The sequence below is a fragment of the Ursus arctos genome, unplaced genomic scaffold (assembly GCF_023065955.2).
Source record: "Ursus arctos isolate Adak ecotype North America unplaced genomic scaffold, UrsArc2.0 scaffold_10, whole genome shotgun sequence".
In the NCBI taxonomy this organism is placed as follows: domain Eukaryota; kingdom Metazoa; phylum Chordata; class Mammalia; order Carnivora; family Ursidae; genus Ursus; species Ursus arctos.
Window position 1 is genome coordinate 50,143,386 of NW_026622764.1, and position 24,833 is coordinate 50,168,218.

The window sequence follows — 24,833 nt, forward strand, 5'->3', positions numbered from 1 at the left end:
AGGGCCGATTCTCCTTTCCCAGCTGGAGACTAGGCATGGTGCAGCAGATATTTCTAGTTGCCTACCCAACATCCACGCCCTCTTTCTTCTTCTTCTTTTTTTTTTTTTTTAAAGATTTTATTTATTTGAGAGAGAGCAAGAGAGAGAGAGGGAGAGAGAGAGTACAAGCGAGGGGAGGAGCAGAGGGAGAGGGACAAACAGCCTCCCCGCTGAGCAAGGAACCCGATGCAGGACTCAATCCCAGGACCCCGAGGTCATGACCTGAGCCAAAGGCAGATGCTTCACTGACTGAGCCACCCAGGCACCCTGCTTCTTTCTTCTTTTTAAACAGAAGTCAGATGACTCACTGTTGAGTGGAATTAAGCATGGCAATCCCACTGTCCTCTGCCAGGGACTGGTTTAGGGAAAGGGATGTGGCCTGAGATGGAAGAGAAGGTCCGTGGGGAGGTTTCCGGGAAGCGTCCTCCTCCCAGGTAAAAGCAGAGTTCTCCTGCCGTTCTGGATGCCCTGCCCTGCTCTCCCCGGCAACACACCCGCACTTGCTGCCTTGGGAAACATGAGGCTGCGAGGCGCAGAGCTGCCGCTGACATCTGATCACCACGTGGCAAGGAGACGAAGGTGGCGGGGAAGGATGGAGGAGCTATGTCCCTGACGGCACTGCGGAGCCGCTGAACCAGCCCGGAGTCACTTAACTCTCATCTTCCACATAAGCAAAGAATCAACGTCCTTATAGTTCAAGCTCCTGTCATTTGGGTTTTCTGCCACTTGGAGTCAATTGCATGCGAATTAATAAATTCCTGTGTTGAAGGAGGAATGACAGGCAGCAGGGCAGAAGCTATTGTCTTGACCTTTTGGAGGATGTCCTATTTCTAACAAGAAGACATTCTTTGAATTTTTGGACATCAAAATTGTCATCATAATACCAGCACAGAAATCCGATTTATTACGGTTGCCTACAATTTTCTTGATTGATTAGCAGGCAACTGAATGAATTTATTCATTCTCTTATTCGAACGTTTCTGTGTGTGGTTATGGTACATCTGCTACTCACTGGGACACAGAGATACATAAAACAGGATCTTTGCTTCGAGAAAGAGACTGTATAAAAGGGAACAAAGTCACAGCATAGGGTGATTTAGGCCATGATAAGGTACCGAGCATACCTGCCTAAAACATTTTACTGTCTGAGGTTACTCTTCCTCACAGATTAGACATTTCTTTTATAGAGACAATGAGAGTCACATTAATATGTCCCTAGGAATGATGGTCTTTTATATGAAGACAGCTGGTTAAAAAAAAAGTGGACTCTCACCCAGTTTTCATAAATAACATGTAGCTTCTAAAATGAAATGCATGACAAAACTACCTTTGTCCTTAGGTACCTTCTATGTGTTCCAATGTCAATTCCCGGCAAACCATCAAGTAGGCAACTCATCTTCAGGTCTTCCTGGCTGGTGACATCTGTTTTCAAATACTCAATGGCCTCCTGCCCTCTTTAATTCCTATTCATTTTTACAAAGCAGGGAAGGATCTGATTTTTCATTATTAATATTAAAAAATGACACTGTAGCTGATATTCACTCATATTAAACAATTAACCCCGAAGGGCATTCACATTGTAAGTGTCTTTAACACTAACTGAGAAATCGGGTCTTTCCTTTGTTTGAAAGTCTGGCAATAAGCCAGCCGGCAGAGGGGGCAGCTGGAGTAGACGGGGCAGGGGATGGGGGGAGGGCACTAGGTCTGTTCCCTGGTCCTGAAGACAAATGCCTGTTGGGGTGATTGTCATATTACATGTAAGAAGTAGGTTATCTATGGTCTGTCTTGCAGCTCCTGTTCTGGCATAGAAAGCGTTCCTGTCCTTTCTCGCGGGCTCCTTCTCATCAACAAGTAGCCCCTCTCTTCTGACTTTGGGCCAAACTCTGTCTTATCCTCTTCCTTTCTGCTTGAAGGCTCCTAGAAACGTATGTTTATTTTGCTTCCTGGCACAAGTGATGTGCTTGGTAAGTATTTTTAAACATTTGAAATTATAATCTAAAACACCTCCCTTCCTCTATCTGATATGATGTTCTGGAACACATACCTATATACATCTTCTGTTATTTCTCTGAGTTTATAGTTTCTGACAAAGAACTTTCTCACTGAAATGACCCTCTTCGCTAAGTCTACTATTATGCAACAAAAATACCCCACTTGTTTAAAAGAAAGGACACTTTACAGATTTCACCGACTGGGGCTATAGAGGGGGGCAGAGTATCAGTTTATTATTTTACTTTGCCTTTTGTTATCTGACAGCAGTCGTTGGTGCAGTGGCTTATACCTATATCCTTAAACATCATAGATGCTTAACAAATATGTTAAATGAATGTGTGGGAGATGGCCTGCAACACAGTATGAGTTTAATCCTCTGCGTACAAACCTCTCCACAATAAGTGGTCAGCTGGGTGTCTGCTAGGCTCTTCCTGGCTCTTTCCTGCCAGCCCATAATTGGCAACCAGCACAGCAGGGCCCAGCCGCTGGTCAGCAGAGAGCCGTCTCCTAACAGAGGCAGGGAACACATGGCCCTCTTGGCTCTGGGTGTTCTTACATTCTGACCCTGTTCCTCCCTCCGCTTGACTCTGATCGTACGAGGCCTCAGCTCATTTTCTGGCTGGACCTTTCAACTGGGCCTGGGAGGACTCCCTCCCATGGCCTCCGAGTCTGTGGGTAGTGGCCTCCTTGCTCTCTGACCCAGATAGAGCTCTTTGAATGGCTGTCCAAAATCAAATTACAAGGCTACAGAGTCCGTCCAGAACAACCTCTTAGCTTCCTTGGAGTATTTATTCCTTTCTTTCCTCTACTTCAATTCAAACAGAACAAAAGGCGAAGGAGACTTTTGGAAAATGTGAGACTATGGAAGACAGAGGATGGGATCAAGAGGATGTTTCACAGGATAAGAGGCTATAATTACAAACAAATCTTTAAGGGAAACCAAATGGTATCATCATGTGTAGGTGAGTGTCAAAAACACATGCTAAGAAACCATCAATAATTGGCATGGCGACAGTCGACTGGCACGGAAACACGCCCCTCCTGCTGCCACTTGCGAGCACATTCTACAGCGTTCCCACAGAAACAGCTGCTAATTAAATTCAGACTGTGGAGGTGGGGCAAACCAGCAAGTCTTTATTCTACCCTTTCTATTTCTGCCTCTTTAATTTTCAGGAGCCCTCAAAAGGTTAACATTCAACAACACTACAGTCCATTGAAGCCTCGCCATCCGGCTTCCATAGTCAAGGGGAAGGTCAGCCATGCAGGGTCACCTCAACTATAGCAAAGCATGTGCAAAGGCTTCAGTTTTGTTCTAAACGAGGTGGCCCTGGTGAGAGATAGCTACTGCCATCTACTTTTATCATTACTGCCACTAAATGATCTCTTGTGACGTTTCCTGGCCAGGGGATTTCAGTCTTAGACTGAATGTTTGTGTTCTAAGACGCAAAAACCTATTTGGAATTTTTAAAGCTATTGTGCTTTCTGTGTTAACAGAATTCTCTGAGGTGTTGTGTAGCAAAGGAAAAGGAAGGATGGGTAGAAAAGCCATTCGTACCACTAGAGTGGGGAGAAGCAACAGGGGCTTTTAATGTGAGCCAGGTTCTAAAAATTCTTGGAAGCACTGATCTCAGCCCCACGCAAATGCACTTAGCATAGGAATTCTCCGAAGCTAGGAACGCTAAGCGAATCAGTGCTGGACAGGTCCTTCCGGCACGCCTCCGGGGAGCGTCACACTGGCAACTGGTTCCCATCTTCACATTCTGCTGCGGGCTATCCTTTCTTCCAGTTACCCTTCATACCGTAGCTGGTTCATCCTCTCAGGCTGCAATAGTGTTTACACCGCGTTGCCTACTGATGTTTACCCTGCGCTTCCTTAACCATTTCCCCAGGCACACGGAGTTCCGTGATGTAGGAGAACCTGTTGTAACGTCCGGCAGCACAGTCTTCCTTTGCTTCCAAGCAGCACCAATGTTCTCACACGCTTTTGGCAGCCACTATGGGTCAAAAGTGGTCATCAGGGAATGTAAATGATGGCATAAAGAGAGGCCAGCGAGAAATAAGCCAGATGCACCGCACACACTCGCTGCTTAGGACGGAGTGCTGTGCTGCTCATGAGCAGGGCACTGCCCGGCTCCCAGCGCGAGGGAGTGTTCTGGGCTGCTGCCCTGGCGCACATGGGCTGAGGGTGTACGTGGGCAAAATACACATGGTAAGTGGCTGGGAGGTACACTTTCATTGCGTGTGTATACTATACACACGTTTAAAAGAAAATGTTTCTTTAAGCGATAAATAGCACTGCGGTGAATCTATGAACCCCCATGGGGTACGCTGGAATAGGTGGCCAGACAGGCACACTGGTATGGGTTCTATGCTGCGAACACCCAGACGGCGGCAAGACTAGGTCATCGCATCCTCGTGTCATCTTCAGCGCCTGGCACAGCCTCTACGGTCATTTCAAAGCTGCAGGATGGTTCCAGTGGTATATATGCCACAAGACTATCTAGAAACCTGATCGTTGCTCCCCTGGGACTTCAGGAGGCAAGTTGCAAAGCAGGGACTTTGGGGCAGGAGACAAGAAGACTACTGGATCTTGCTTTGTGAGACATTCTTTCAACTTTACTTGTACCTACTACGTGAGCAACAGAGTAAGGCCACTAAACACCGGTGGGTATAGGACACAAATTATGTTACGTATCATGGACACTGAGCCACAGAGCAATTAGATACAAATGATTCCTAATAATGACTATAATTAATTAGGGGCATATATAATCAAACACAAGTGAGTTTGTCATCTTCTCCTTCGTGTTAGTTTTCCAGCTTTTTCTCAACGGTTTTCATTTACACCCCGAAACTCATACTCCCCCGAAGACAAAAGCCCTGGATGCCATTCCAGCAAGTTCCCTCTGCACTTGCTTCCCATGATTCCCTCTCTCCCTGCACCTGGTCCTGTGGCTTGGATCTGAGGATTCCCCCAGCAGCCCCAATTCTTGTGAAGCCTGGAGGTCAAGGGCAGGAGGCAGCATGGACTCTGGGGCATGAAGCTGTGTATGTTTCCAAGAGTGCCGCGACAGGGTCAGAGGCAACGAAGGGGATCACCCAGAAGGGAGAGGAGAGAGCGCACTCCAAAGAGACTCTAACCCAGGGCCTCGGGGCTGAACTGGGGTGAGTGGGAGCGGGGCAGCCAGTCCTTCCTCTGTGCCCTCCCAGGGCTGGTACTGTCTTCTATTCATTACACTAATTCTTCATGACACTTAGGAATGTTTTCATGTCAGTCTCCTCCTGCTGACATCATTGTATTCCCGGTCCCCACGCAGCGTGGCGTTCTGGTTGTGCAGTCATGCGAGGGTGCTCAACAGAACCTGGGTTTTAAGAAGTGTATTTATACCCTGCTTTTGGCTTACTTTGACATGTTTTAATGTCATTTCTGGGGGATGAGTCAGTTTCATGTAGGGAGTGGAAAGTGCCTGCAAGGAGGTGAGTGGTGTCTGAGGGGCTGGGGGTGCACCGCCGAGGGAGCGTGGGCTCAGAGCTGAACGGGAATTTCAGCCCCGTGGGCCTCCAAACTCACTGCGTGACACTCACCAAGTCATTTTAACCTTTCTGGGCCTTAGTCTTCTCGTCTTCAAAATGAAAAACCAGACGAGATTCTTTCTAGCTCTACGTTCTTTACTTGGGCCCTTATCTACATTTACCTTGGTTCTAGTTTACGAGAAATATAAGCTGTCACCAGGGATCAATTTGACTAAAACCAGAGTTAAGTGTAAAGTATATTTTGATAGAGTCACATAAATGCTTGGCTTTTCTTCACATGGGTCCATTAAGATTTTTTAAATTAAAAAAAAATGTTTTTTGAGAGGCAGCTTGATGTCATGGAAAAACCACTTTACTGGGAATTAGAAGGCTGGCTTTTGACCCTGATTCTGGCACTAACTGGCAAAATGGTTTTGGCTAAAGTTACTTATTTTCTCTTAGCTTTCTTCACCCAGAAAATGAGGGGGTGACTGGCAGAAATGTAATTCAAGTATACTACGTGGTTCTTCTGGTTGATAACATTTTACAGAGTATAATATGGAGCCTGAATGCTGGTCTAACCAGAATTCCAGCACAAATCTGCTGGGGGGGGAGGGGGGGGAAGCCTGTATCACAAAGCAGGGATAGGGAGGTGCGAACTACGCGTCATGGAGTCGGGATGGGAAAGTGTAAGGGTGTCACACTTGAACTCCCATGGCTGAAGCGAAGAGATAATACTTAAAATGGAAAATCAAGGGGAAACAGAAACATGTAATTGAGAGATAACGGGGGCAAAAAATAATTCAGCAAAAGGAGTTGAAAGTGTTTGTCTCTGAACTCTTTTTCGCAACAAGTCATTTGAAATTTTTTATAAGGATTTATTTATTTATTTTAGAGAGAGAGCAAGCAAGCGAGCAAGCGAGCAAGGGATGGAGGGGCAGAGGGAGAGGGAGAGACAGTTCCAGGCAGACTCCTTGTGGAGTGCGGAGCCCGACCCAGGGCTTGATCTCATGACCCTAAGATCACCACCTAAGCCGAAACCAAAAGTTGGACGCTTAACTGCGCCACTCTGGAGCCCCATGAGTCTTCTGAATTTAATTTTAAAACCATATATAACTTAGATGAAACTTCAATTGCCTCCCTTTCATCCTTTCCTGTCCAACTGCCTCCCCGCCTATAGTAGTTTTCAGCAGGCACGGACCACGAGCTGGGCCTTCTGCTAGATGCTAAGGATACAAAGACTCGTGACTCAGTCCTGTACCCTAGGGGGTTTTCATCGGCGTAGGACGAGGTGGGTCAGTTCTTACTAATCAGTGCAGAGAGTAGGTGGAGTGCCATGCCAGGGGAAAGCACAGTGTGTTAGCGGAATATACTGGAAGGGCTCCTAAGGCTGGGGGGCCAGGGCAACTATCAGGGCAAGTTTCCTGGAAGAGGTAATGCCCAAGAGGAATCTTGAAGGAAGCGTATGAGTTGCTCAGTACAGGGGCCAGGGGCTGGAGATTTCATGCAGAAAGAACAGCAGTAGGGGCGCTGAATTGAAAATAAGGGGGGTAAGTGATAGTTGACACGGGGAGCCCTTTGTGCTCACACAGCTCTTGCTACAGCACCCAGGACAATCTACCTGCGTAATACATATTCACTGAGGCTTGTGACGATGCAACACTTCATCCCAGAGCCCACCCGTGCTGCCACGTCTAAGCAGAATAAACTAATCGGGGCACAGAGGTTTACGCGAAGATCCCACTCACCGAAGAAGTTAGGGCTCATCACTCCTACACCTATTCTCCTTCGCTGAAGAACATCAGGGAGAAACGCATTTATAACGGTGCAATCAGTTCACCACTAATCACTATGTACATTTACACAAACACACAACCTCACTCAGTCTCTGAGTGTGGATAAACACTTAGAATTTCTATGCCGTGCAACTCCTCCTCGAGGCCTCTCTTCCCCGTGATCATGCCGTGCTATCTAGTACTCACTGCAGTTGTTGTGCTTGCCTCCCTCTTGCTAAAGAAAATCTCATTTAAAAATACGACTTCATAGCGTAGCAATGTGAGGACTGCAGAGAAGCAGCGTGGGGCAACTGTGGCAGCCGAAGAAACCAGGTGACCTGAGTTCTAGTCCTGCTGCCTACGAGCTATGCAACCGTGGGCTAGATTCAGACTTTCAGCTCCAGTTTTCTCATCGCTTGTATAGGAGTAATTCCACATGCCTTCCCGGAGTTCTTGTGAGCATCACGTTCGGCGTGAAGCATTGCATGACTCTAGGAAAAGCACTCACCCTCTTTGGACTTGGGTTCTGCATCTACAGAATGAAGGGGGTTGACTGGGACATGAGCCCTCAGGTCATTCCCAGCTGGAAGCCTGTGCATGGCCGAGTAAAGACGTTTTCCAAAAACGTAAAGTAGAGGCAGTAGAGATGGATTATTATTACTAAATAAAACAGAAGAGAAGGGAGAACTCATTCTATTTTTTAATAGGCACTTTAATAAATCCCCGCCATCTCTCTGGCTATTTTATTTGTTAGTGTTCTTTACGAGCACTAGCCACCTGAACTCATGGAAGGGAATGAAGTTGCCTTGAAAGACAGTGTAGAGTGAAAAGGGCAGCGGCCCAGAAAACAAATCCGGGACTCTCTGCAGGAGCCTGAGAGCAAGCAGAGAGAGGAGGGCAGTAAGGGCAAGATGGGGCTTCAACAAAGACAGTGCGCTGAGTTCAGAGCAAGTGAGGGCTGCATAAGGTGATGACTGGGAAGGGCCCCAGGGATTTAGCAACATCGAGGGTCCTTGTGACCCTAGCAAGAGCAATTCTGTAGATGGGGAGGAGGGGCCGGAATTTCATTGTTGAAGGAGGTGTGAATGAACGGAGAAGTAGAGTCAGTACACGGAGAGGATTCCTCTAAAAGGCTTCACTGCGAAATGGATTCGAGTTATCTGAGTTTGAGTAATAGCAAGTGAGATCTGTGGGGTCCAGGAAAATAACAGAGCATGTTTAAATGCTGATGAGAAGGATCCAGAAGGGAGAGAGAATGAAGATACCTGAGCGAAAGGCGTCAGAGGACGGAGGGAAGCTGGTAAGGCTGCAGAGGGGTTGGCCCATCTGGAAGAGCTACATTCTGGTAGCTTCCATTTTATTTTGGAAGCACGAGACTAGACTATTGTCTGAGAATACAGGAGACAGGAGCCTGAAGTTTGAGGAAAGTAGAGGCTGTATGAAAGTCACTATGGAGATCAGGCTGAAAAGACTTTTTTTTTCCCCCCCATCTCAAAAGAATTTTAAAATTTCCAAACATGTTCCTTTAAATGGAAGTTTTGTGGAGTATAACCATTTGTTTGGAGATTAAGTATTAGACATGTTGGTTGTGGAAGAAAAGATAAGGAGCCTGGATTAGTGAAACCTACGGCTTTAATTTGGACAAAGTGCAAGTATCTGGCCATGAAGAGAGCCAGCCTGCAAATGTTACCTTCTAGAAGTTGTTCCTGAATTTCCCAGACAAGGATGCTTGTATTCCTTTGGGCTCTCAGAGTATTCCTTCTCCACACTGTCCTCTGTGCCCTAACAGTCTGACAACCCGTGTATGCCTATCCACCTGCCGACCTCTTTGGGCACCATACAGGCAAAAGCCCACAGCCCCTAGCTTAATTGTACAGTGTGTCTTTCAATACATGTTCGCAACCTTTGAAATGGTTATGTAATCAAGAGGAAACGTTGTCTGAGTTCTACAAATTGGTCTGATGCGTGTTGAGGCAGACTCTCATGGCATAACGTGAGGTGTCTCTGTAAGAACAAAGGACTTCCAGAAACAGCAACATAACAAGTGGGTGGGCCACAGCTTGGAAGCGACGTGCTCCTTATGGGGGCCACACTGCTGCTCCATTTTACAATTTCAAGAGTCCGAGGTAGTCTAGCAAAGAAAATTCAAGGAAATGAAACAACTCCCTCCCCCTGCTCCTATTTTTCTGAGATACAAAAGACAGATAATTATCTAAATTGTTTCTCAATACGAACAAAATGGAGAAGTGACCTTTGAGTCTGTGACAGAGTCTATTCACGTCAGTGTTTTTAGCAGAAGCAAAGCCATGTCCAGGCTTAGAGAATGCTCACAGGAGCCAACTTTTGCTCTCCCTCCTGTTACACAGACCATAAATAAATAGGCACAGTTTAACAGGGGGCCAGACCCAAACGGCTCATACTCACCCTTGGGGAGTGATAAAATTCTCCTGCTGGTAGACTTACACAAACCAAGATGCAGGGAATTTTTTAAGGATACTCCCTTTGCTCAATAAACCTGAATGTTTTAAACTTGAAAGATGGTTTGACTATGAGGGAAAAATAAATCAATCTGGCAAGAAAAAGCAATCATTCAAAGTGTTGGTAGATTAACTGAAACATAGAAGAGCTCAAATTCAGTGATTTAAAAATCATATGCTTGCTAGTTAAAAATCTCCATTTCTAGTTTTCTGCCTATTTTAAAACACACTAGAGGAGCTTTAGCTAGTGATTTGGCTACTTCATGCTAAAACTGGACCTTCTGTCTTGTTCATATTCAAAATAGAAGGTAGAGTGAATTTCGGGGTCTGAGGTTTCTTACAGATTTATCTATCGGTTGGTGGCAATTATTACCAGATAATAAGTTAATCTAGTTGATCATTCTGATGATAATGACAATCTTAGATTTTGGGGGAAAGTGACATTTCTAATTTATTGAAGCAAAGTATCCAAATAGTTAATTGCTTTATTCTGTTTAAAAAGAAAAAGACATATGTTGACCATACTGGAATTAAAATTTAAAAAACTTAATAACAAAACAAGAAAAAACCACGAAGAAACCACAAAAACAAAGAGGACAAGATAAACAAGAACAGGTTGGAGGAAGCAGTAGGGGAATGGGTCTGAGAAGTCCTCCTATCCACTCCCGATCTCTGATGACCACTGGGGTTATACGCAGCTAGCGACACTGAACGGCACGTCCACGCTCTGTTCTCAAGAACCCTCATTCTTTCCTCCGAGTTACATGTGCCTATTTTAAAAGACCTTCAAGCACCAGCTTGAATGAAGACAAAGGATAAGAAGGAATAGCAGGGGAGTTAGGTTGTTTGTGGACAAGATAAGGAGAAAAGGTGGAGGGCATTTTCTGGGGGAAAATACATACCAGAGGTACAAGTGGAGTAAGAATCACAGTCCTTTCAGAAAAAAAGGTAATCTTAAATATTCGTAAGCAAAACCAATTCAAACTAAAATATTAATTCTACGATGAACAATTAGGTTTCAAAGCATTTAGAAATTACAGGTTTTTGTGAGAATTACAATGCCAATCTAAGTCAAGTAGATTATTTCACTCTGAAATCTCTTTAGAAATTTAAGGTCTGGGGGACCTGGATGGGGTTATGCATAGAAGGTCAAGTTTGTCTGCAATTCTGGATCCCTTTATATGTACTGGCTCAGCTTTTCTGAAGAGTTATTAAAACATCTATTTATTGGCAAGGGGCCAGAACTGCTGTGGTGCTGAGTATTAGTTTTAAGATGGCTGTTATGCTCTCTTAACTAAAAGAAAGCAATTTCCATCGAGCTTGGAAGATTTGGACCATGGGAATGAGGGCTCCCCTGGCAACTTCAGGATCTTAGGTAGTGTGTTAGCCATGCTAATTTGTATTCATACTGTGTGGTGTTCTAGAATGCATTATAGGTTTATAATGCCAAGAAGACTTTTATTAAAAAACCCCGTAAGTGGGAGGAGTGAGCAAAACCTTTTCTTGGTATGCAAATATGTTTTATATGATCATATGTTCTGGATTTATAGTTCCAAAATACCAGATGAATGCTACAGAACTGCATTCTAAATAAAATAAAACAAATGGAAATAGAATGACTAATAAGCAGCTTATCATAGGTCCTGCTGTGCTGGGACAGTCCCCAGTGAATGCCTATTGTCCCAGGGTATTTATTAAGGGCATCATTTCAGTCTCATCAGTGGAATTATACAATCACCTATAATAACTGAGCATTGTACATACCGGAGGAGCACTGTACATACAACACCTGGGTACTGAATTAAACTCTGTTTCTGGGCAGCAATTGCCAAGGGCAATACTGGGTATTACCCATCTTGCCATCTGACAGAAAAATGCATACATGTTTGTCTATAATCATCTATGAAAATCTGTTTATTCCATGTCCATATTAACAGCAATTTTGTTGAACGCAAAAGTTTTTGAATTTTGAAATAAAAAACTTGAAGTTTTGAATTTGTCTTCAAAATCCACAGGTAAGTGTTCTGGTGTGTTTCCTCCAGTGCCTCCTTATGAAAACTTAATAGACAAATTTCAGCCTTTTAAGGTAATTCTACAGGCTCTGGACTAAGGCGGTCTCACAGCTCTGGCCATGTAGCCCCAGATGCCACTCAGCCTCAGGTTGGTCCTGCTGTGGGTCCCCTCTCTTTTTTCACTTTACATCTTAACTGACCTTCTGGCTTTTCCCTTGGGAACAAGCCCCTACCCTGAATCCCTTTTCTTGTAACCAGGTCCCAATTCGGTTTCCTATTGCATGAATCTATGCTTTCGTTCCCCGCTTTGTCCTTTCTCTGGAGTTTTCGGGATCACTTCGCCTGATCCTAAACCTCTCCTCCCTGGGCTCCTCTCCAGGCATCACACTTCTGATTCTCTCCTTTGCTTGTGTTCTTGACAGTAAGGCTAGACATTCAGGACTTCTCATCTCTGAAGTCAGCACCTGGTACGGCGCCTGGAGCACAGGAGACTCTCCACAAACAGCTGTTAAACGAATGAATGATGAGTGAACCCTGCAGCTTTCTTCTCAGGGAAGAGCTGGGTTCCCTTCCGTGTGCCACTTCCACCCTGGTTCTTCTCATTGTTGACAGGGCTCAGGCAGCGAATGGTGTCTGCATATATTACTGTTGGGTGAGACAAGACAGGCACGGGGTTTAAAGAATGCTGGGGCCTGGGTAGTTGGCGTGTCCCTCACTGGGCAGCGCTGTCTCGGCTGAGGCAGTGTGAGTGGGGCTGGGGTTCACACAATGCTCGTGTCGCTAGCACCAGGCACGGGAGGGCAGCCTAGAGAAAGAGGTTCTTTTTCTTCCTAGCTGGTTTGTCCAGAGAGGGCCCTTTGGCATCCGTCCTCCGCAGGGGAGAGCCTTTTTCCACTTGGGTCCGGTGGCCCGGTGCACTTGAAGAGGCACTGGTAGGACCGTCGCTCCCAGGGAGAAAGGTTTTACGTGAGTTTTGGCAAGCGCGGCTCTTCAGGAACAAGCACCTGTGAAGGAGAGAAGCTACTGTCTCCTTTTCTTGCTGCTTATTATAGGTAAAACCCAATCGCTTTGCTAGAAAGTTCACAAAGACAGACTTCATCAGAATATAAAGACCAGAATTTCAGTATGGTGGCTGACCAACTCAGATGTTTTTATTGTGCCATTATATTAAAGTGTAATTTCCCCAGGAAAGTGACCCTTAGCCTTGGGAGAACCCTTGGAGGGCTCTCTGGTAGGATCGCCTTACAGCAGCCTCTAATCCACACGTGAAACGTGGGTATGTGAAGAAAAGCAGAGTGCAGGGAGGTGGTTTGCCTTGCCCGTATGTACTTTGCTAGGACGGTCAAATAGAAACGATCTTAATAGAGATATGTATTACTGCTACTCAAAAGTGTCTTCTAGTGTAGTGGTGCAGAGCAAAGACATGAACCAGACTGCTTGGATTCAAACCCTGGCTCTTGACAAACCCTGGCTGGGAGAGGTACCTCATCCGTAAACTGAGGATAACCACGGTACCCGCCTCACAGGGTCACTGTGGGGGTGGAAAAGTACACCTCACTGCTTAGAACAGAGCCTGGCTGCAGTAAGTGTTAGATAGGTTAGTTACAATTCCCACTGCTTTATTTTCTGAGACTGAAAAAGGTATTGCTCAGTATGAAACATTCATTTTTCAGTAGAGACGTGCCAGCTATATATCACGTTAACGTCCGCATTGGGAAGAAGTCACTCGGCATTTTAATCAAGGACATCTTTCTGAAATTTAAGTTGAAGGAGAATTCAACACTCTGTCCAATTCTTCTACTAACACTCGTGATCTGCTGTTCATTCGTGACTTCACACAGGAAGTTCAATGTTGCTGCAAGTATTACAAATACCGAACTGATGTTTCTGAGGGCTGTGCTCTGCCCAGGATGCAACAGGCCTCACTTACGGCTCCAGCAGCTGGACTGAACACTTGATTACTTCTGAGCTCCTGAAAACATGTTTGCTCTCAGCTGCAAAAGATATGACATGAAGGGGACGCAAAACATTTCCAGCACGTAGCTGCTCCAAGCAAGACTTGAGAGAAACGGATACCTTAAAAAATGAGAATGAAATGTGGGGGAGTGCCAAGGAAAAGGTCATTCTTTGCCTACAAATTCCAAGTTAGGATTTGTACTTTATTATTATTATTACTATTATTTTTTTAAAGTAAGTTCCATGCCCACTGTGGAGCCCAAAGTGAGGCTTGAATTCATGACCCTGAGAGCAAGACCTGGGCTGAGATCAAGAGTGGGACACTCAACTGACTGAGCCACCCAGATGCCCCAGGATTTGCACTTTCATGCACTTTACTTGTTCACTTGTTAGACTAAAAATTTTTCTCTTAAAATCATATAATATTAAATGTGTCTTGCATTTACCTCATATTTTTCTGGGTACATGTGGAAGAACGAAAGGTATTTCCAACAATGCAAAGATGAAAATGTGTACCATTTTTCTTACTGCTAAAACTTCTCATAGAATTTTCCTTATTTGTACGTGCAGAGTTGAACAACGGAAGCTAATCTGGTTGCTGAAGAGAATTCAGGCACTCACGCACTCACTCAGTGGCTACCGGTGATGGGTGCCTCAGGAGCCTGTCCACGCATTAGGAAGACAGTGTGGACGACATGTCCATGACCCCTGCCCTCATGCTGTTCACAGTCTAGGTACTTTACACATATTGTGTCGAATATTCACAGTTCTCCGTGGGAGGCATTGCGATTTCTACTTTGCAGGCCAGCAGTCTGGGGCCGGGAGACGCTAACTTACAGTCACACGGTTTGCAGGCGGTGGAGCTGCAAGTCCCAGTCCATCTCATTCCAAAAGCTAGGTTTATTAGATTCTTTTTACTATATCACACTGGCTTTAAATAATAAATATGTACTTGAAAGTCACAGAATTCAATGTTTTTAAAAGCATATCATAGTTTAAGAAGGCAAGCAATATTCCTGAAAAGCAACTGCTTTTTCCTTTTTCCTATACATCAGATTTCTAGAAAACAATGAGTATCAGTAAATGGGACACGGAATCAAAGGGCTAGTATAGTTTTCAGAAGGTTGGTAAAATACAGTATTTATGTATGGTCTGAACCAGTTTTATACCAGACAGTCTTGAACATAACTGGCAAGCTCAGTGCCTGCTCTGGGGGCACAGATATGATAGTGTCACTGGCCACAGGACATTGGGTGTATTACAGAATGAGCTTCTGTTTCTTCATCGGTAAAAATCACCACCTATCTCATGAAGAGCTACGAAGAGTAAGTGAGGAAAGTGTATAAAGTGTTTAACAGTGGTGGGCATGCCCCAGGCTCTCCCCTTCCCGCACATACAACGCCCCAGCTTCTCTAACAATGGTAGTAAAGCATATCTCTGTTTAGCATTTACAGACCAAAACATGCCTCCAGTGGAAATGTGCGAGAACATGAAGATCATGGACTCTGACGCCCTGCTTATAGCAAACCCAAGACATAAGTGAGCATCAGAGGCTTTTGGGAGACATTTCTAGATGACTCGGGTTAAGGGTGACGGAAGAAGGATCTGAATAGCTCCCTAAACCACAGGTAATCTCCCACTTATGTAAATGAGGTAAGGATACAGAAACACACTGACACAGAGAGTATACCTACAGACCAATAAGATTAAAAAAAAAACCAAACAAACCCCCCCCCCCCCAAAAACCACATGTTCATGTAAAGACTTATTTGAAATTGTTATCGTGGAAGGGTATGTATTTATACCATTGATTCATCTAACAAACGTTGATGGGGTGTCCAGTAAGCCCAGGTCACTGTGTTAGCACTGGGCCTATGGGGATGAATAGAACAGCAATGTTTTGTCCCTTCAAAATCAGTTCACGTGTGGAGTCGGTCACAGAATTTGTTGTTAAATAAATAATGCTGGAGAATTCAGATCGGAGTGGTCTAAGCCTGAATTTATCATAAAACTCGTTCTGGATCCCACCAACTAGGAGGAAACATTAAACAGGCGTTATCTTAGAGCACCCACACTGTTAGCAGAGGCCCCCTTTCCCAACACAACAGAGAAGTGCTTTTGGACTATGCCCGTAACCCCGAGAGCCTGGTCTCCTATTTCCTGAGCCTGATCGCTGTTAATTATGATGATAAAATAGATTTCCTTTTTTTAGCCTTGGGAAAAAATCCCATCTAAATAACTTTTTTGAAGCTTGACATGACATTATTTATCTCTTTCAGGTTTTAAAAATGTTTCTGATTTTTTCTGCCAATAACCAAGCCCTCTTTCCTCACAGAGGACAACCTTGATTCCTGAAGCAGCTCTTCCCTTGACATTACTTGGGAGGTGGGCATTATTTCCCCTGAAAAGCAAACAAGGGAATAAAAACAAGGTGACTCAAAGGATGAGGAAGTATGTTTTTCTAGAGAACAAAAGATCCTTTCACAGTATGTCAAAGACTTAACTGTGAACTTTCCTGAATGTAAACACTGTTCAAACGGCAAAAGGAATTTCATCTATGTCTATAAAAGGTCCTGCACAATAGTTCTTGCTGGAAGCTACATTTGGCAGGCAAGGAAAATAACCTTTTCTTCAGATACTTTGCATACAGACCTACAAGAACTTTTTTATTGTCTCAGGAGTGATACAATTCTAATGACCTCCACAGTAGCAGTAATAACACATAGATCATTACTGCTAAAGGCAAGTAATGTTTAAGTTCCAAGTAGTATCATTTATGCTTAGTCTTCAGGAATAAAGAAATGCTTTAGGAGAAAGTTTAACATAACAGGCTGATGCTGCCCATTTAGCCTAAGAGTTTAAAACTTAGAGGGCGCTAGATTTTTAAAACAGATTTTGTTATGATCATAGAAGAGGGCTATTAATATTTTAAACTGACAGCAATTACGAAATATCAGTTGGCTAAAATAAATAGTCAACTTTTCCCACATTAAAGTTTTATTCTTCACAAACGTCCTTGTTCTAGTAAACTTAAAATTGATCCTGGCAATTATGTTTATAATATTTAACAAAGCTATATGCTATAGCCAAATTATATAGTTATTACAGAAAAGTCAGAGATCTTTCTTTACCCATCTGCAGATTTTAATTTTTAAAATTATTTAAATGAAATGGTTATTATTATTATCAGTCCAAACCCCACTGCAGCCTGCTGCTGGGGTTCTATCTCCCACCACTACAGAAGGATCGCTCAAGTTCTAGGACGTGATCTATGAGGGGTAAAACTCAGAGTCAGAGGATGTTGAGATTTTACTTCTGGTTCTCTATTTTCAAACAAGGAGTATAAAATTACAGTAAGATGTTCTCCAGGATGCTCTGGTGGGGGGTGAGAGAGTGGGAGCAATGGCAGGGTTACTGCGCCTCAGAGATCGGCCTCTGTGTGACATCCCCTCTGTCCCTCCACTTCCATGGGTCTGCGCAGGGTCAGTTCTTACCAGGATCGTGGAAGGAATGTATCACTTAGTCAAATCCTTGAGAAAGGGCTTGGTGCTTCCTCAGAGTCCCTGGGAGAGTAGGGGGCACTGAGGAGCTCCTGAATGATTTATTCCACGTGGAAGAAAGAGACTATAATGTCTAGAGAGGGTGATGACATCTCCTGGAAGTCACCCCTAGCCAGAGTGGGACTGCAGTTCTCCTGGGGGAGGAGCATGTGATTTCAGGTTCCTGGAACAGACCCAGTTGGGCAGAGGAATCATGAAGTTCATGTTCTAACAGTAAGAAAGAACGACCCCCCAAATTCCCTCTTCCTCAATTCCCTTTTCTTAAGGAAAGGAAGAGTCCTAAAAATACAGAACTGTCTTTTCAATCTCTGCCATGAAGTAGACGTATCATTTCAGGTAAGTCACTTAATCCTCGTGGGGCTCAGTTTACTCATCCAGAGTGCCTTGTGATCTCTGAGATTCCTAAAGTTAATAACAATATCAAACATTTACTAAGCACTAATATTTGCCATATGATGAAACATACTCTATGCATAGATTATCTCATGTCTTTATAGCTCCTCTTTCAAGTCTTATCATTCCCATTTCATATGGAGAAACCGAGGCTTAGAGAAGTATTGTAAGTTGCTCATAGTCACACAGCTAGTATGGAGTGGAGCCAGGATTCAAAAGCTAGTCTGTCTGATTCCAGAGCTGGTCCTTTTTGGAGTTATGCCAGATTGCCCCATTCCATGATTTTCACAATCATGAACGGGTGTGAGTCATTTGTTACAAAAAAGGAACCATTAGTTTTCTACAGGAAGAATACTACTAGACATAATCTACAGCATGGCTCCTTGTAAGAGCAAAGCTTCCCTCAATTTTGTCTGCCTTATCTCCCTTCCTAGCATCCTGCAGGGAAGAACTGCCAATCTGACTGGTCAAAGACCAGGGTATCTATTGGGATACCTTTTTTTGAGGGTGCAGAGTCATAGTGCGTTCAACGTGTAATAGGCTCCCTGGAAACCGATTTCTAAAATACATAGAGAAATGTAAGGGATCTGGAACAGCAAAAATAATTTTGAAAAAGAAGAAAGTTGAAAGACTCATACTTTTCAATCTTATAACTTACCACAAAGCCACAGTAATCAGAAGTATGTGGTGGTAGTACAAGGAAAGTCATATAGATCATTGTAATGAAATTGGTAGTCCAGAAATAAACCTATGTATTTATGGTCAATTTATTCTGACAAGGATGCCAAGACAATTTAATTAGGAAAGAACTGGCTTTTCAACAAGCAGTACTGCGAAAACTGCGTATTTACATGCAAAAGAGAAATTGTACCCCTGCCTCATACCATATACACAAATTAACTAAAATGGATTAAAGACCTAAATGTAAGAACTAAAATTATAACACCCTTAGAAGAAAATATAAGTTAACTCTTCAAGACCTTGGATTAGGCAATGGTTTCTTAGATATGACACCCAGAGCACAAGCAATCCAAAAAAAAAGTAGATAGGAGCGCCTGGGTGGCTCACTCGCTAAGCGTCTGCCTTCGGCTCAGGGCATGATCCCAGGGTCCTGGGATCGAGCCCCACATCGGGCTCCCTGCTCTGCTGGGAGCCTGCTTCTTCCTCTCCCACTCCCCCTGCTTGTGTTCCCTCTCTCGCTGGCTGTCTCTCTCTCTGTCAAATAAATAAATAAAATCTTAAAAAAAAAAAGATAAATTGGACTTCATCAAAACTAAAAACTTTTAAGCTTCAAAGGATTCTGGCTAGAAAGTAAAAAGACAATTTGCAAAATGAGGGAAATAACTGCAAATCATACATATGATAATGGTCTAATATCCAGATGTATAAAGAATTCTTACAAATGAATAATAGCCAACCCAATTAAAAAATGCAGAAAGGACTTACATAGTCATTTCTCCAAAAAAGATATACAAATGGCAGTAAGCACATGTAAAGATGCTCAACATCTTTAATATAGGGGAAATGCAAATCAAAACCACAATGAGGTCTGTCCATTTCAGATCTAGTGAAAGACAGACAACAAGGGTTGGCAAAGATGTGGATAAATTGGAATCCTCATACACTGCTGATGGGAATATAAAATGGTGTAGCTACTTGGGAAAATATTCTGGCAGCTCCCCAAAAGGTTAAACATAAAGTTGCCAAACGACCTGGCCAGTTCACTCCTAGATATGTACTCAAGATACCTGACAACATCTGTCCATGCAAAAATTTGTATACAAATGTTTATAACAGAATTATTTATAATAGCTAAAAAAGTGGAAACAACCCATATGTCCATGAATGGATAAATAAATAAAATATGGTACATATACAAAATGGAAACTATTCAACAATAAACAAAATTAAGTACAGATACATGTTACAACATGGATGAACCCTGAAAATAGGCTAAGTGAAAGAAGCCAGTCAAAAAGGACCACATGTTGTATGATTCCATGTATATGAAATGTCCAGGATAGGCAAATCCAAGAGACAGAAAGTAGATTAATGTTTGCCTAGGGCTGGGGGAGAAGAGGAAATGGGCAGTAACTACCTAATGGTTACGGAGTTTCTTTTTGGAATCAGCTTAAACCACTAATACCAATCATTGCTGGACATCAAGTGGTTTAATTTTGTTAAAGAGAAGACACACCAGGATCTAGAAAAAAATAAATATGAGGAAAACACCGTCCCTGGCTTCAAATACTTTAAAGCCTTACAAAGGAGAATAATGCAATTCCACAAGCAATTCAAGGCAGGTTGTGATAAGTTCCATATGAAAGGTAGAAACCTAGTGGGTGGGGCCGGTGTGGGAGGTCGCGTCTGCGATGGATCTGTGAGATTGGATGGCTGCGACCCACAGAAATAGGAAACAAAGCGTGGTAGACGGGGACGTGCTGCTGATGGAAAGTGGCATGAGCCTGAGTGCAGAAGGGGCAAGGATGGGCTGTGTTGGGAAGCAGCCACTAGTTTAGCTTGTGGTGTAAACTGGGTGCTTCCAGGCTGGAGCATGCTGGGAATGCCAGCAAGGGTGGGCTGTATTTTGGGTTGATGGTGGCTCAATTTCTGAAGGTTTCTGACCTAGAGTGACATGTTCAGAGCAACTTTTTATAAAGATTGAATTCAGCAGTTTATGTAGAATGGATTCGAGTAGGAAGGCTCTGGACCTCAAGCAAACTTTCATTTTTAGGTAAGGATTAGATATTGCAATGTCACTCTTCAGTTACTCAAGAATAGTATAACAGAATGCTAGGGAATACAGAGGCATACTTGTATGAGATGAACAACCTATGAGTTCTAGTCAGGCAGAAAATCATATTATATGTATTTCCGGTGGGATACTTTTACTTTGCGTTTTTTGATAAATAATTTTAAGTAGATCAGTTTTTTGGTTAACATTTTGAGTATTGTTAATTTTTTTTAGTATTGTTAGTATTTAATTACAAGGTTATTGTTTTTTTTCATATTAAAATTACCAAAGGTAATTTTCTTTGTCAAAATGGACTTCCAACTTTATAATGTTTGTGTCAAAACAGATTCACTTTCAGTAAAGAGATATATCAAAGCACAGAATTTTAGAGCTCAAGAAGCTACACCAGAATGTTCTATGTACGCACTCAGCCTCATATCTCAGAAGGAAGACATTCTGCCACCAGTGGTTCTTTTATTATTATACAATAACACAATTAATTATGTATTCATTTACTGATTCATTGATTCATCAAGAATTTATTGAGCTCTGGCCCTGTGTGACGCTCCCAAGAAAATGCCTCACTGGGACATGAATTCTGCTTTGGGGGAGCTTGCTGTTCTGACATCAGCATGACATGTGGGCAGGGCACAGCACACCAAGGAAGGCGGGATCAATTCAGCTGGGGGTGCTAAGCCTTGAAGGGTGAGATACACAAGTGGGCAGTGGGCATTCCAGCCAGGGAGGACAATGTGAGGGAAGGCACGGGACATGAAGATGTGCTTGGAAAAGCTGTGTGGAGAGAGTTCTACCTTCACCCTTCTCATTCTTGTTATAAGTAGAGAATTTTGCTCTGTCATTCATAAACCACATTAAACAAAACCACTCTGGGACCAATTAGGTTTCTCCCCTTACAGTTAAGAGCCACACTGTTTCTCATTATAACGTAAACAGCACACAAACTAAAAAAAAAAAAAATTGATATACTATGACTTCTCTTAGAGGGTATGCATGTAACTTTGGAAGAAGAAACATGATTTTTATCTCTTTATGCCTGGATAATATTTTGAGATATTTATGTTTATTTTTCTCCCTTTATTTGCTCCTTTTCCTTTCCTCTGATTTAGGCAGATTTCATTTTTAAATCTCAGGGGAGGAATATAATAGGGCAGAAGGCAGAAGTAGATTGTCCATCTTTTTTGGCTTTTGTATTCTAAACCAGGCGTTGGCAAGTGTTTTCTGTAAAAATTCAGGTAATAAATATTTTAGGCTTTGGAGGCTATGATCTACGTTGCAACTGCCCAATTCCGCTCTTGTAGTGCAAAGCAGCCATAGACAGTGAATGAATGTAGCTATGTTCCAATCAAACTTTAAGAACTGTGAAATTTCAATTGCATGTTATTTTTACGTGTCACCAGATATTGTTCGTTGATTTTTTTCAACAAAAATCTAAAAACCATCTTAGCTTGTGGCCATACAAAAACAGGTGGTGTGATTCGACAATTTTGCTTAATTCCATTAGGAGAACGTAAAAATTTTGTAGAGCAAGTAAGGGAATTTACCAACATAGGTAAGTTACTTGAAAAAGCTTGTAAGGGAATGGGGCTTCATTTCTTGACACAGTCCCTTCCTGGTGAGAAGAAAGAGAGATTTGTCCCAGAGTATTCTGTCATCCCTTCACCCACAAAAAATTCTGAATTTGTTGCCAAATTTTCAAATTAATGAAATTTCATTTAAAAATCTGGACTTTGGTCTTCTCTTAAAAATGTCCAAATTGAGCCTACATTCTCACATGGCAACATTAAGCTCTACATTAAGCCTCCACATTAAGTAGAGGCTTCTTTCTTAGTTGGAGGCATGACTTCCTGTTTACCTCAGACCTTCCTGGCCTGTGTCCCCCATCCAGCACCTGTAAGCACTTAATCTCCAGGGCAGAGAAGGAATGATTTTCTGCTCTAAGAGTACAATCTCCATCGAAACTAGTCTTTTGGCCCTACGGAAGCCATGTGATGAAGAGGAATAAAAAGATGGCCTTCTGAGTTGGAGAGATCTAGGCTGAAATCTCAGTTTCGTTCATTGTTTAGGAGAGTGACCTTGGGTGAATGACTTTACCCAACCTCAGAATAAAACAATAAAATGGAGTTGTAATGATCATCTGAGAGAATGTACTGATAGCGGCCAGCACATCCTAAGCCGTCAATAAAAAAAGAATCACTAGTATGGAGAAGTTCTTTGATGTTTATCTTAATTTTAGGTCTTATCTTCATTACTGCCTTTTGAGGAAGGGCCCAAAGGATCAGCTTACAGTCTATCTCATTTTACAGATCAAGAAATTAAGGCCCAGAGAGATGGCATGACCGCCTAAAGCCACACATGGGCGGTGGAACCAGGAAGACGATCTGGATCTCCCAATTTTTGACCTGAGAAAATTCCTCTGTGCACACTTCATTAAAGGTTCTAAATTTTTCTCATAAAAGTCTTTCATTAAATAGACAAAAGATTTTCAAATGGAGAGAACATCGACTCAAGTCTTCTGGTTACCCTGACTACGCTTTTAAATTATAACTTCCAAATACAGAGAAATGACAACAGTTATTAGTTACTGAAGTTCTATTAGTTGTTGAAATTATCTGAAATATTCCTGTTCTAAGCTCACAGACACCCTCATGTGGTCAGTAGAAATACTAATTCCAGTCAAATGAATAAGAAAAATCTGAAGCTACTTAACGATCAAGGATATCAAGATGGATAGATAACCGTCAAATAACAATAACAAAGAGTCACTATAATAATATTTTAAGCCCTGGCCAATGGCCAGAGGAAAAATTATTTATCTCTCTCTGACCAAATCTTTAACAAGACTTAAAGATTATAATGGATGATTTCTTAGGCCTTGTTCACAACACAACTCTGTTATAATGAAGAAAAACATTCAACATACATGGTGGCTGTATTATCTCACATCTTTGTCAGTTTTCCTCCAGTATATACAGTTATGAACGACAGAGCATTCTGGGACTGAGTGTAACTGGTATGTGTAGGTAGTTCAACCTGAAGGTTCTACTCCAACGTCTCCTGTCAAATGTCAGTACAACTCAACTAGGAGGAGCAGAGGGCTAGGGCGTATCAGAGAGAAGCTGACGAGCTGCAAACGCACATGTGCAAGCTGCTCTGGACATCCATTCAAGAGGGGGGGTTGATCGGATGAGTTGTTTACATGGACATAGTTCAGAATGCGGCTTTTCTATTGACGGGTTGATCTCAGTCAACAGGCAATACCCAAAGAAACTGCCCAAAGAAACAGCATTTATACCAGGACAGAAAATCAGAGACAAAAGTAACTGGATCTATTTTTTTGTGCCACAAATTAAAGAAAAATGACTGAGGCACGTCAAAAGAATAAAGGAGATGGCTTGAAGGGGTTCCCACTGGCTAAATCTGGAATAATTTGAATATCAAAATAAATAAGAATGGCAATAGACTGTAACCTGTTAAGTAAGACAGAAATCCATGAGATAATACTAAGGCAAAACAAAGGGAGAAGAAGGGGGGGTCCTACCTTAGCTTAGAATGCCAAGTAAGAGGACTGATGAAATTGGGAAAAAAAATCACTGTTTGGCAACCATAGTAGTAATAATTGATTCAAATAAGAATCACTGATGGGTGGTAAAATTAATGAAAGTCTGAGGAGAAATAAGAGATTTACATAGTCTCGAAACATGCCCATTAAAGGAAAAAATATTAGCTTCACAGTGGACAAACACAGTGGAGATAACACCGTAACCAGATGTTCGAAGTTAACATCGCCAGTAATGGAACAAACCAACACCGTGCCACCTAATAGGACATACTGAGAAAAACATGGCATCATGTCTGTGATATTCCTGCCACAAACCCATTAACGGAATCTAAAATGAGAAAACATTAGCTACATCCAAATTGAGGGATGTTTTTACACGAGAATTAGCCTGTACTCTTCAAAAATGTTAAGGTCAAGAAAGCCAAGGAAAGATGAGAAACTGTTCTGGATTGAAAGAGAACACGTGATCCTGGACTGCCTCTTTGTGAATAAGAGGAAAGGATGCTACTGGGACATGTGAAATTTGAATAAATTTTGTGGATTAGACATTGATGATGTCTGGTTGCCGACTTCCTGATTTTGAGGTCTGTGTTGTGGTTAAGTAGGAAAGTGCTTTTGTTTTGAGAAAATACTCACTGAAGCATTGAGGGGTATCATGTATGGCTTACTTTCAAGTGGTTCATGAAAAAATATAATATGGACAGAAAGATAAAAAGTTTTAAAATGTAATTGATTTGGTGAGGAAAAATAAAAAATTAAATTATTTGTTTACACCTGAAGACAGAAATTACAAATAGGCTTG

At 42.6% G+C, this 24,833-nt stretch overlaps 1 protein-coding gene across 4 annotated transcripts in view; it reads right to left on the reverse strand.

The window, feature by feature from the left end:
- Nucleotides 1–24,833, reverse strand: part of VWA8 (von Willebrand factor A domain containing 8) — a 336,953-nt gene that overhangs the window by 51,160 nt on the left and 260,960 nt on the right. Inside the window, exon 38 of one of the 4 annotated variants that reach the window (XM_057308352.1) lies at nt 102–12,812. The exons of the other annotated variants lie outside the window; for them this stretch is intronic. Within the exon in view, the coding sequence (XP_057164335.1) occupies nt 12,771–12,812 (42 nt within the window). The 3' untranslated portion in view covers nt 102–12,770. Of the gene's footprint in view, nt 1–101; nt 12,813–24,833 lie in introns of those variants that run through there. 4 annotated transcript variants of the gene reach the window in all.